The following is a 12,458-nucleotide window of genomic DNA, read 5'->3' on the forward strand; positions in this document are numbered from 1 at the left end:
AGAAATTCTATTTTTTATAACTTGTAATTTCTGTTTAACATTATATGTCCAATGTTTCTGTGCAACAGTAAATACACATAGGCATTATCATTTTTATTTTTATTTATTTTATTTTTGGCTGTGTTAGGTCTTCGTTGCTGTGCACAGGCTTTCTCTAGTTAGGGCGAGCGGGGGCTACTCTTCATTGCGGTGTGCGGGCTTCTCATCGTGGTGGCTTTTCTTGTTGTGGAGCACGGGCTCTAGGCATGCAGGCTTCAGTAGTTGTGGCACACGGGCTCAGTAGTTGTGGCTCGCGGGCTCTAGAGTGCGGGCTCAGTAGTTGTGGCACACAGGCTTTGTTGCTCCGCGGCATGCGGGATCTTCCCGGACCAGGGATAGAACCCATGACCCCTTCATTGGCAGGTGGATTCTTAAACACTGCGCCACCAGGAAGCCCCTATCATTTTTAATGTTGCCATAATAGACTGTTAAATGATCTATAAGTTATGTATGAATCCCTTATTGTTGGCATTTAGATTATTTCCTTAAAAAAATTTTTTTTGGTTATCATAAAATAATTAGTGTTATTGCCTCCTTTGTGGATGACAGGAGATAAGGTACCATCCTTCTGCTTCAGAGGCTGTTCTAACCAGTACTGATTGGATAATATCAGAGGTGCTTAGTGTCATTTCCCAGCATCGCTTGGTGAGGTCAGATGGGTGAAAGAATGAGATGAAGTTTGCTTCTACAAGTGCATTCCAGGGATGGAGCCCCAGGGGTTCACTATGCTCTTTGCAGAGGCTAAGAAACACCAATTAACTTTACTTTTCTCAGCAGCATTTCATGTATCCAATAAAAATCCTGAACTACAGTGATATTTAAATTTGTGAAGAAGCAAGCCATCAGGCTTGCTGCTTGCTTTCCTATAATTTTCCTTTAATACTTTACTCCTTTTTACTTTTTATTAATTTTTATTGGAATATAGTTGATTTACAACGTTGTGTTAGTTTCAGGTGTACAGCAAAGTGAATCAGTTATACATATACATATATCCACTCTTTTAGATTCTGTTCCCATGTAGGTCATTACAGAGTATTGAGTAGAGTTCTCTGCGCTATACAGTAGGTTCTTATTAGTTATCTACTTTATATATAGTAGTGTGTATATGTCACTCCCAGTCTCCCAGTTTATCCCTCTCCTCCCTTTCACCCCTGATAACCATAAGTTTGTTTTCTACAACTGTGACTCTATTTCTGTTTTGTAGATAGGTTCATTTGTACCATTTTTTAAAGATTCCACATATAAGTGATATCATATGATATTTGTCTTTGTCTGACTTCACTTAGTATGGCAATCTCTAGGTCCATCCATGTTGCTGCAAATGGCATTATTTCGTTCTTTTTTTATGGCCGAGTAATATTCCATTGCATATATGTACCACATCTTCTTTATCCATTCCTCTGTTGATGGGCATTTAGGTTGCTGGGGTAACTTTACTCCTTTTTACTGCCTGCAAGTTCTTGCCAGTAAATAAATGTCACAGATGCCAAAAGTTTAAGGAAGATATGGTGGAAACAAACTTAAAATGGACCAAATTCTGGTTGACATTTTTCCCTCTGGGAATTGGTAAGAAATGGAATGGAAACAACAAAAGCATCTTTGTAGTTGTCCTGGTGGGTGATGAAGGCCACAGGCCTCCTCAGGAATGACCAGTGCCCATGCCAGGAAATCATAGGACCAGCAGCCTTCCCCAGAGGTGCCTGTACCTTTCCTGGTGGCTAATCAGCCTCACTCCACTCCCGGAGATGGGGAAGAGGGAAGGAGAGCCACACATCTGGAGCTCTCCATTCTTCACCCATACTAACAGGATCTTAGTGGACTGGACAGTCCTCGGCCAGAACCTGGACCCACTGGCTTAGCATTCATCCAATGCACTAGGGATTAGAAAGTCAGATTCAACCAGAAAGAAAAATAATAGGGAGCTACACGGTCTGTAGAAAATATGAGAATATATAGAATATTCTTTGGTAAGCAAGATTTGATTTAAAAGCCATTCCATAGGTATTTAAGCTGCCCCCCAAATACTACAGAACAGCAGAGGCAACACACTTTGAGGGTGTTGGTTTATCTTTTGATCAGAAAGGGGTCTGTAAGCAGATGTACAGATTCAATGAAATTCCTGTCAAAATCCCAGCTGCCTTTTTTTTTTTTGAAAAAACTGAGAAACTGGTTCTAAAATTCATAGAATTTGAAATGCAAGAGACTCAGACTACCCGAAACAATCTTGATAAAGGAGAACAAAGTAGGAGGACTCACATCCCTGATTTGAAAAATTACTACAAATCTACAGTTATCAAGATAGTGTGGAATTGGCATAAGGCTAGATGTATGGACAATGGAATAGATAGAGGATCTAGAGATAAATCCTTGCACTTACGGTCAATTGATACTCAACAAGGGTGACAAGATAATTTAATGGGGAAAAATGGTCTTCTCAACAAATGGTGCTGGCACAACTGGATATCATAAGCATGAAGTTGGACCTTTACCTCATATGATATACAAAAATTAACACAAGATGGATCACAGATCTAAATGTAAGAGCTAAAAGTATAAAACTCATAAAAGAAAACATAGGTGCTGGGACTTCCCTGGTGGTCCAGCGGTTAAGACTCCACACTCCCAATGCAGGGGGCCCAGGTTCGATCCCTGGTCAGGGAACTAGATCTCTCATGCCTCAACTAAGAGTCCACACGCCGCAACTAAGACCCAGGCAGCCAAATAAATAAATATTTAAAAAAAGAAGACATAGGTATAAATCTTTGTGATCTTGTTTAGGCAATGATTTCTTAGGTGTGACACCAAAAGCACAAGGAACCAAAGAAAAAATAGATAAATTGGACGTCATCAAAATTAAAAAACTTGTGCCGCAAAGGACACTATGAAGAAAGTGAAAAGACAATCCACAGAGTGGGAGAAAATATTTGCAAATCTTCTATATCATAAGAACCTAGTATCCAGACTGTAAAAGGAACTATATTACAGCTCAACAGTAAGAAGACAAATGACCCAATTAAAAATGGGCAAAAATATGAATAGACACTTATCCAAAGACGGTATTGAAATGGCTAGTAAGCACATCAACATCACTGTCGTTAAGGAAATGCCAACGAAAACCACAGTGAAGTACCACTTTGCGCTCCCTTCATGGCTGTAGTAAAAGAAACAGATGATAACGAGTGTTGGTGAGGGTGAGGAGAAACTGGAGCCCTCATCCATTGCTGGGGGGGATGTAAACTGGTGTGGTCAACTAGGAGAAGAATTTGGCCATTCTTCAAAAGTTTAACGTCTTCATAGGACCTAGCAATTCTACTCCTCGGTCTTTACAAAGACGTTGTCTACAAGAGAACTGAAAATATATATCCACACAAAAGCTTGTGTACAAATGTTCGTAACAGTTATTCATAAGAGCCAAAAAAATGTGGAAACAGCACAAATATCCATCAACTGATGAATGGATAAACAACATAAGGTATATCCATACAATGGAACATCATTTGGCCATAAAAAGAAATGAAGTACCGATACATGTCACAACATGCGTGAACCTTGAAAACAGTGTGTCAAGTGAAAGAAGCCAGACACAAAGGCCACACATTGTATGCTACTACTTATGTGAAATGTCCAGAATAGACAAATCCATAGAGTTAGGAAGTAGATTAATGGTTGCCGGGCTCTGGAGGGTACGGGGTATGGGACAGGACTGCTAATGGTATGGGGTTTCTTTTTGGGGTGATGAAATGCTTTGAAATTGGATAGTGGTCATGGTTGTACAACTTCGTGAATATACTAAAAACCGTCGAACTGTACACTTTAAAAAGGTGAAGTTTATGGTAAATGATTTGTATCTCAACAACAAAAAAGTAGATTAGGGGCTTCCCTGGTGGCGCAGTGGTTGAGAGTCCGCCTGCCGATGCAGGGGACGCGGGTTCGTGCCCCGGTCCGGGAAGATCCCACGTGCCGCAGAGCGGCTGGGCCCGTGAGCCATGGCCGCTGAGACTGTGCGTCCGGAGCCTGTGCTCCACAACGGGAGAGGCTGCAACAGTGAGAGGCCCGCGTCACACACACACACACACACACACACACACACACACACACACACACACAAAACAAAAAAACAAAACAAAAAAACAAGCAAAAAACATGGATTGATGTGCCGTCTTTACAGCCAGGCTCTGGTGTTGGTTTGATGATGGCAGTCCTCATGCCTCTCTTTGTCAGAGTCCACTGCTGAGTTGCAGGGTAGTAGTGGCGGGAAATCTGCTTTTACTTTCCATGAGTTGAGCCTTTCTCAACATCTCCTGGGGAGGCACTTGTCCTGCTCCCCACACTGCTGCCTTGTGAGGGAGGATCCAGGATGGGGAACCCTGTGTGTGCTCGTGGGAGCCACCTGACCTCATTTCTAGGCACCATGTTCTTCTCTTACATGAACCCCATCTCTCTTTTCCACCTGCCTCTCCCCCACTGCAGGTTTGGTTCTATGGCTCCAGATGGGCAGTACCACTCCCCCATTAAGGACAAGAGTGCAAGATTCAATGCGATGTTGGCGGTGCTGACCCCTTTGAGACTGGCTGTGACTTTCCAAGCTACAGGCTCTATGAAGGTAACTGACTCTGATGTTAATTTCCCTTGCTGTTTATTCTCTGCCTGTCCCAGGGGTGGGTAACAATGTCAGGAGTTGAGCTGCCTGAGCCACGGTTGGTGTAAGGTGGCCTGGGTTGCTGGTTAGATGCTAGCGAGTGCCAGTTGGTGCTGCACGGAGGACCTTTCTGCAGCCTTCTTACCATGGGGTCCCATCCCCCTGCATCCCAGATGTGTGCTGCTGATTACGCTGGGTGGAACATAGGTGTTGCGGTAACAGGGCCGCTAAAGATGGTCCCAGGAGAATTGGTTGCTCAGAACAAACACATCTTCTGGAAAAGCAGCTAAGAGCTGACTCATGGATAAGGGCCTGCGTGCCTTGGCTGAATTCACGGGGGGGCACTGATGCTTGCACGGCTGTTTGGCGTGTGACAGTCACCATCACAGGCAGGAGTTCATGAGGCCAGACCTCCAGAAGCCAACTCTGCCTCCCATTTCCTCCCGCCCCCTCCTCTGTCTTGGTTTGGAAGAAGCAGCCAGGAGAGAAGAGCTCTGGAAGGCTGCCTGCTCCTCGAGGCACTGCACTGTCTGTTCTCTGGTCCCTCTCTGTCTCTGTATCTCTTAAGCTCCACTGAGCTAGGGGAAGCTGGAAGGAGAATTAACGTACCCGTGAATATCCATCTGTGGCTTGAACCCAGATTCTCCATCAAGAAGGAATAAGTTTCATTCACCTGACTCCAGGCCTGACATCAGTGTGCAGCCACCTGAAAGGCAGGAAAATCCTTCCTTTCTCCCTTCTGCCGGGTCTGCACTGCTCACGGGAAGCCTGCCTGACCGAGCTGTCTCATGTGGTGCCCTTCCCGTCAGCGGGTGCAGCTGTGACCCTCAGTCCTGAGCCAGTGACCATCTGCCTGCCCGTGGGCGCTGCTTTATGTGCTTGTTTTCGGTGGCTCTTCAAAGTGAGTGGGGTGCGTATTGAGTTCTGAAGACCCAGGTCCACAGTGGCTCAGCGGGTCTCAGCTGAACTGGCGGAGTCAGTGAGGCCCCAGGAGGGCCTCAGGATGCGGGCCCGGGGTGAGGCCAAGGTGCTGGCGCAGCGGCAAAGTACGGAGGGAAATACTTCTGCCGAGTCTGTGATAGACAGTTTCAGCCATTTTCCAGACTCCAGAAGGAGGCAAGAGGAGAGAAAGCAGACGAGCCCAGAATTGCACCGTAGAGAAGATGGGACAGAAGTCTGATCAGGGTTCTGTGAAGCGGGGGCAGCCGTATCTGCACAGTGGCGCCTCTGATCACAGCAGCCTCAGGGCCCCTCTGAGGAGGGTGCTGGTGCATAGTAAAACCACGTGCGGGTTCCTGGCTCTAAAGGTGCCGTAGAGACCCTGTGCTGTTACGTTTTGGAGTGGGTGATGTCGTGTGAAGGATGTCCACACTGCCAGGGACCGGTCCGCCCATTCAGGCCAGTGGTGGAGTCCTGGGCGGCAGGCATAGGGTGGTGTAGATGGGGCACGGGGGGGCCTTCTGGGAGAGACTTGATTTCTAAGTATCAGTAGATCTGGAGCAGTGGGGATGGGGAGAGAGGACACAGAGTGGCTGATTTTTAAAAGGCACCCCTTCTCCATTTCCCTGAGCATTATCAAGGGGCCAGCCCCTGCCAACTCCAGAGTGTCTGGGGAAGAGGGCACATTTAGATCAATTCCTTTTTGGGCATCTGACACACACATTTCGTTCCTGGCAATGTACAGGCCTTATCACGATCGTGGGCTCTGAAATCAGAGAACCCTGGGCTCAAACCTCAGCCTGGATGTGACCAGCCATGGGGGCGTGGGCAGATCAGTAGGCTTCTTTAAGCCTCAGTTTCTTCATTTGTAAAATGGGCCTTCTGATAATGGTGAGGCCTGGGTGAGGATGTGAGTGCGCTGCTGGCACGGAGCAAGGGCCCCGTCGCTCAGAGCTGTTGCTGATATGATGGCAGCTCCTGCTGCTGTTACTGGGGAGATAGGCGTTGGCTGTGGGAAAGGAGTAAATGGGCTTTTCCATGAAACAAATGCCTGGAGTCCTGGCCTCCAGGCAGCCAGGCGATCTGAGACGTTTTGCAGAGGTGCTCGGTGTCCCTTGGATTCCTGAGTATCTGAAGCGAAACACAATGGTCGTGAGTCGGCACCTGCCCTGTTTGGGAGGTGGGTTTGCCCGGTGACGGGGAGACCCCTCGCAGAGCTGGACGGGCCTCAGACCCATGTGGTCCAGATACGGCCGATGTGTCATCCCTCACGGACCCTGGCCGCTGTGATCTCATCGAGAGCATCTCTGGCGAGGATGATCTCACCAGCTCTCTTGGCAGCTCCCTCCCCTCCTACAGCTTAAACACAGGACAGATGCTTTCTCAGCTGAAACCTGAGAAGATCCTGCTTTTTCTGTGCTCGCTGATGAGTGGAAAACGGATCCCTTTCTCCAAAGGGCATTCCTCCTGTGTTAGAAAACTGTCACCATGGCTCCCCACGGTGATGTTTGCTCAAGGCCAGCATGCCTGGTCATTTTAAACTCTGCCCAGATGTGTTTTTTTCCCCCCATAGTTATCTCTCATTTTCATAGCGTTTCTCAATATCTTCAGATTTTCTCTTAAAGTCTTGCTGTAATAGCCATGTTTTCGTTTGTGCCCCAAAATGCCACGTCTGATTAAATGATTAGCAGAGACAAAAGGAAAAGGAAACTAAGACATTTGGCAGGAGCTGGGGGCAGGGGGATGCGCATTGAGAGAACTCTGCAGCCGAAGTTGGGGTGGGGGGGTGCTGAGAAGCCTTTTCTGAAGGAGGAAGGAAGCTGGGGAGATTCACGGTGGGTTTGGAGGCAGAAGTAGAGGAAATGTGAAATGTACACGAGGTCTAGCCCAGAGTTTGGGGTCGATTTTGCATGGAAATAATATTCTAGCATAAGGCAAGCTGGTGCCCACTTTCAAAAGAGTCTCCCTAATCCTTTAAGTAGGTGTTACTCCGTAGCCGGGTCCCACCCTCAGGGTTTCGGATGCAGCAGCTCTGGGGCGCGGCCAGAGAATCTTCATTTCTACCCGGTGATGCTGAGGTTACCGGTCCAGGACCGCCCTTGGAGAACCACTGCACAGAACAGACGGATGCGGTTCTAAATTCCTGGCCTCATCCCAGCCACCCTGTCACCCTCTGTGGCCTCACAGTGCCTCCAGGATCAAGACACATTCTCTTCGTTTCCAGTGCCTTCCACGACCGACCTCTCACCCCGCCCACCTCGTGCTGCGGTGCAGCCTGGCGAACCCGTCCCCACCTTTCGCCTGGTTAGTTTCCCGGATGTTTCAGAGCTCCGGTAAATGTACCTCCTTCAGAAAGGTCACAGCCCGCAAGCGGTCCCTCTGTCATGTTCCAAGGCTCTGCACTCCCCTTGCAGCGTTTATTGTGGTTATAACCGACTCATGGTGTGATAGGTCTCCCCTGCGAGCCTAAAAGCTCCATACTGCCAGGGGCCCTGCCGGCCTCGTTCGCTGCCGTGTATTCAGCCTCCCACACAATGCTGGGCACCGAGTAGGTGCACAGCAAATAGGACCTGAAAGAATGGATGAAGAATGAATCAGAATTCACATAGAAAGCACCTGGGTTAGTTCTTAGCGGAGATAAGTTCTCAGTATGTGTTCATTCTGTGCCTCCCCATCGCAACCCCTCAGCCTGTTGCCAGGGTGACCGGGACGGATGTTGCGGCATCTCCCTTCTAACTCTCTGTGGCTCTTCCGCCCAGAACAAGGTGTCTTCTTTCGTCCTTCCTGTTTGTCCTGTCCCAGGCACTGCCCTTTGTGTCTGCTTCGTATGTACGTGCCGGCTTACGGTGCCAGGAGGGGGCACTGTGTTGGCACCCGTTTTGCAGTTAGGGATGAGGCCCTGGTGGTCGGGGAGTCACCCGGGGTGGGTGGGCACCTCGCACAGGGTGTCAGCGACACGCAGGGGCCATACTGCAGGGTCTGCGTGTTGAGTACAAGTCAGGAGTCCTGGACTGTATCTCCAGTTCTGGATCTAGGGATCGCTGAGACCACGCCCACCCTGCCGGCTGCTGGAAAGCACGGTTTCTGTGGAGGAAGCTACGGCTTCTCTCGTTTCTTTGAGTGAAATGATCAGCTGGCCCTTGTTTGCCTCGCCTGCTTTTGGCAACTCTGCCGTGTGCTTGGTGAGGTCACAGTTAAAGCGGGGCCCAGATCCCCCCCGGGGTTGGGTGGTCGGCCAGGAGAGCCTGGGGGACTGCAGGCTGAGTCTTTGGGCCTCCCTGGCCAAGGGGACACCCTGCAGAGCACAGATGCTGGAGGCGTCAAGTGACTTTGTTCTGTCAGGATGAGGCCACCACTCCTAACCGCGGGCAGGGAGGAGACCCCACGGTCATGGCGCCCCCGGATGGGCTCAGGGTCTGCTGCCACTGGAGAGTAGTGGGCCTGGGGCTTCACTTCAATTTCTCTGAGCTTTTAGTTTTCTCACTGCGTGAAATGAGGCAAAAAAAAAAAAAAAAATCCATCTGATGGAAACATTGTGAAAATTCCATGAGTTAATTCATCTCTTCACCATCACCACCACCACCAAGACTGTTACAAGAAAATAATACTTATTGAGCCTTTATTATAAGCCATGCCTGTCATAAGTGCTTTACAGGTGTTAACTCATTTCTCCTCGCACAACTCTGAGAGGGTTCCATTGGTACCCTTACTTCACATATGGGGAAACTGAGGCAGAGGAGGTAAAGGAATTTGCCTGAGGTGGGCACTGACTATGCTTCCTTTGACTTCGGTGGTCCTTGTTACGGTAGTAAATGGTCCCGTGTTTGGAAGGATGGTCCCAGCATGTTGAGTAGATAAGATTGACATGTAGATACTATTAAAAGATACTGTAGAATTAAGGGGGAACAGGGGCAGCCCGACACAGTTCCTGAATACCTAGGAGCTGGAGATGCTTGGTCACAGGTGTGAGCTATTGAGTTGGCTGAGTTACAGCTTTGGGTCATGGCAGGCCACCAGCAGGCCGCTGAGTCCTTGGGTCAGGAAGAACCTCACCACAGGCATTAGCCAGGACTGCAGCTGCTGGGAGCCGTGCTTGTCCTTATCGCCTTGTCCCAGTGCCCAGCGCTGAGCCGAGGGAAGGCAAGATGCCCCGTGTAAAGTTGCTGAGTTGAGAGGAGTGGGGTTGGCACGCCTGGAAGCAGTTGGAATGTTGTGCCTGTTCTAGACTCCAGAGTGAGGCCACTGAGAACACGGACTCTGGAATCAGCCTCTCTGGATTTGCATCCTGCCTCTGCATGGCCTTGGCAGGTTATTGAACCATCTCTACACCTCTAAAAATCATAACAGCACCCCTTTGTAGAGCTGTTGTAAAGCCTGAGGGAATTAATACCTGTAAGGGGCTTATACAGTAAGTCCCCTACATATGAACGACTTCCGTTCCGAGACTGCGTTCATGAGTCCAATTTGTTCGTAAGTTCAACAAAGAGAGCCTACGTACCCAACTAACGCTGTAATAGGTTTTTAATACTTTTAACACAAATAATACATAAAAAACAAACAAACACAAAACATTTAAAATTTTACAGCATAGTCCCTTGAAAAGTACAGTAGTCCAGTACAACAGCTGGCATACAGGGCTGGCATCGAGTGAACAGGCAAGAAGAGTTACTGACTGGAGGAAGGAGAGGAGGTGGGAGATGGTAGAGCTGAAGGCTCGTCAGCAATAGGAGACAGAGGACAACTGCAGTTTCATTCACGCTTGACGTTGATGGCACAGGTTTTACCCTCTTGAAAAAATGATCCAGTGATGTCTGGGTAGTAGCTCTTTTTTTCTTGTCATGGATGAATGACACTGACACCGTAGCACTGGATTGCATTCTGAACGGCTGCTGCAACCTTTGTGTACCATTTTAGGTTTGGGTCCTGTGCCTCAAAAACTAACAGTGCCTCCTCAAATAAAGAAAATCCTAGGACTTCCCTGGTGGTCCATTGGTTAAGAATCTGCCTGCCAATGCAGGGGACATGGGTTCGAGCCCTGGTCCGGGAAAATCCTACAGGCCGCGGAGCAACTAAGCCCGTGTGCTACGGCTGCTGAGCCTGCGCTCTAGAGCCCACGAGCCACAACTGCTGAGCTCGTGCGCCACAGCTACTGAGGCCTGCTCTCCTAGAGTCCGTGCTCTGCAATGAGAGAAGCCACCACAATGAGAAGCCCGCGCACCGCAACAAAGAGCAGCCCCCGCTCGCCGCAACTAGACAGAGCCCGCGCACAGCAACGAAGACGCAACGCAGCCAAAAATAAAAAAATAAATAATAAAAATAAATTATTAGAAAATTTTTTTAGAAAAGAAAGAAAATCCCCTTGCCCTTTCCTGCATCGTGAATCTCTTCAGTTCTTCAGTTACTTCTTCTTCCTCCACTTTTGTTTCCATCATTATTGCTTGGCGCTTCTTAGCAGTACCAGCTACATCACCGCTGCTTTTACGCTTGCTTCCGGACATCCTGGGCTTGAAATAAAGATACTGTACTACTGCGGTCTACACAGTACTGTGTAGTAAAGTACATAAAGGCACAACCACTTTTAGAGGATGCACGCATGTGACAATGTACGCCAGACACATGAACTAACTTACGTGATTGGACATGTGAACGCACGTTCGCATCTTTGAAAGTTCGCAACTCGAAGGTTCGTATGTAGGGGACTTACTGGCTAGGGCTTTAAATACTAAATCATCAGTACATGTAGGCTGTTATTATTGTTAAAAGGGACCTGGAAGCTTATACAATCAAGTTCAGGTATACTGATGATTAAAAATGACATCTGAGGTTGTGAGGATCACAAATAGGGTTTATAACACATGCTTACCCCGAGGTGGTAGTGGCTGCTCAGAGCTGAGGGTGGAGAATTAGGAGGCTGAGTCTGGATGGGGCTGAAAAGTGGCTATGGTCGTGGTGAGAGCCACGTGGTGGGATGGGGAGCGGTGGGCTCCGTGCCGTCTGACTGACCTCCTGGGGTTCAGTGAAGGACACGTGGTCTTGAGAGATGACTGGAGAGCCCAAATAACCATCTTTGAGTCCTCAAAGGTTGCAGTGTTGAAGATGGTGGGCAGCTTTTCCTATCTCCTCGGGCTGAGGGGAGAGCAAAGGGAAGAAATTGGTTTCAGGTGGGACTCTTGGGCCTTGTGATAGACACACGGCCTTTCCCGATGGTGAGCATTGTTGGATGTGAATCAAGGGTCTGTGGAAGGTGCTAGAGCCCACATTTTCAAGAGAGTCTTGCCCCTCTGTTGATGGGGGTTTGGGGATATCATGTCCTCAAATGACCTTTCCAAGACCTTCTGATGGTGAGGGTTCATGGAGAACTAGAACAACAAAGAGGAGGAGGTTAGGGGCATCTGAGTATCCTTCTGAGTCAGAGGTGGCTCTTTAACCACAAGGGGCGAGGTGGTGCAGTCACTTGGGCCTGTGAGCATTGGGTGAACACAGGGCAGAGCAGGCCGTGTGTTCCTGCTGGTCTCTGGTCTCGCCTTGGGGCTTCCTCTTCACCCAGGTTCTGATGCGTTCCCAGAGATATCCCTGACGTCTGTTCTCTTCCTGGCGTCTGGTTCCTGTAGTGCCATGCTCGTGTGCCTTAGTCACAGGCTGGGGCTGGGGCTAGACAGCTTGTGTCAGAGTGTGACATTCTATCTTCCCTGATGACCTTGAACCAGATGCTGTGACATTCCTCCCTGAGTTGAAGCTCAGTCAATTTCTGTGGCTACCACTATAAAACTACCAGATTTTTGTCCGTTTAATTCCTGCTAGGAGGTCACCTATTTTTATTTTCTTCTGGGATCATTTTATC

The 12,458-nt window shown here is 48.5% G+C and overlaps 1 protein-coding gene across 1 annotated transcript in view; it reads left to right on the plus strand.

Annotated features, from left to right (window-relative positions):
• The window catches only part of ACOXL (acyl-CoA oxidase like), a 364,932-nt gene that overhangs the window by 55,292 nt on the left and 297,182 nt on the right, over positions 1–12,458 (plus strand). The window contains 1 exon segment of the mRNA XM_065891630.1: positions 4,510–4,642. Coding sequence (XP_065747702.1) covers positions 4,510–4,642 — 133 coding nt within the window.

Source organism: Phocoena phocoena, chromosome 14 (assembly GCF_963924675.1).
Source record: "Phocoena phocoena chromosome 14, mPhoPho1.1, whole genome shotgun sequence".
In the NCBI taxonomy this organism is placed as follows: domain Eukaryota; kingdom Metazoa; phylum Chordata; class Mammalia; order Artiodactyla; family Phocoenidae; genus Phocoena; species Phocoena phocoena.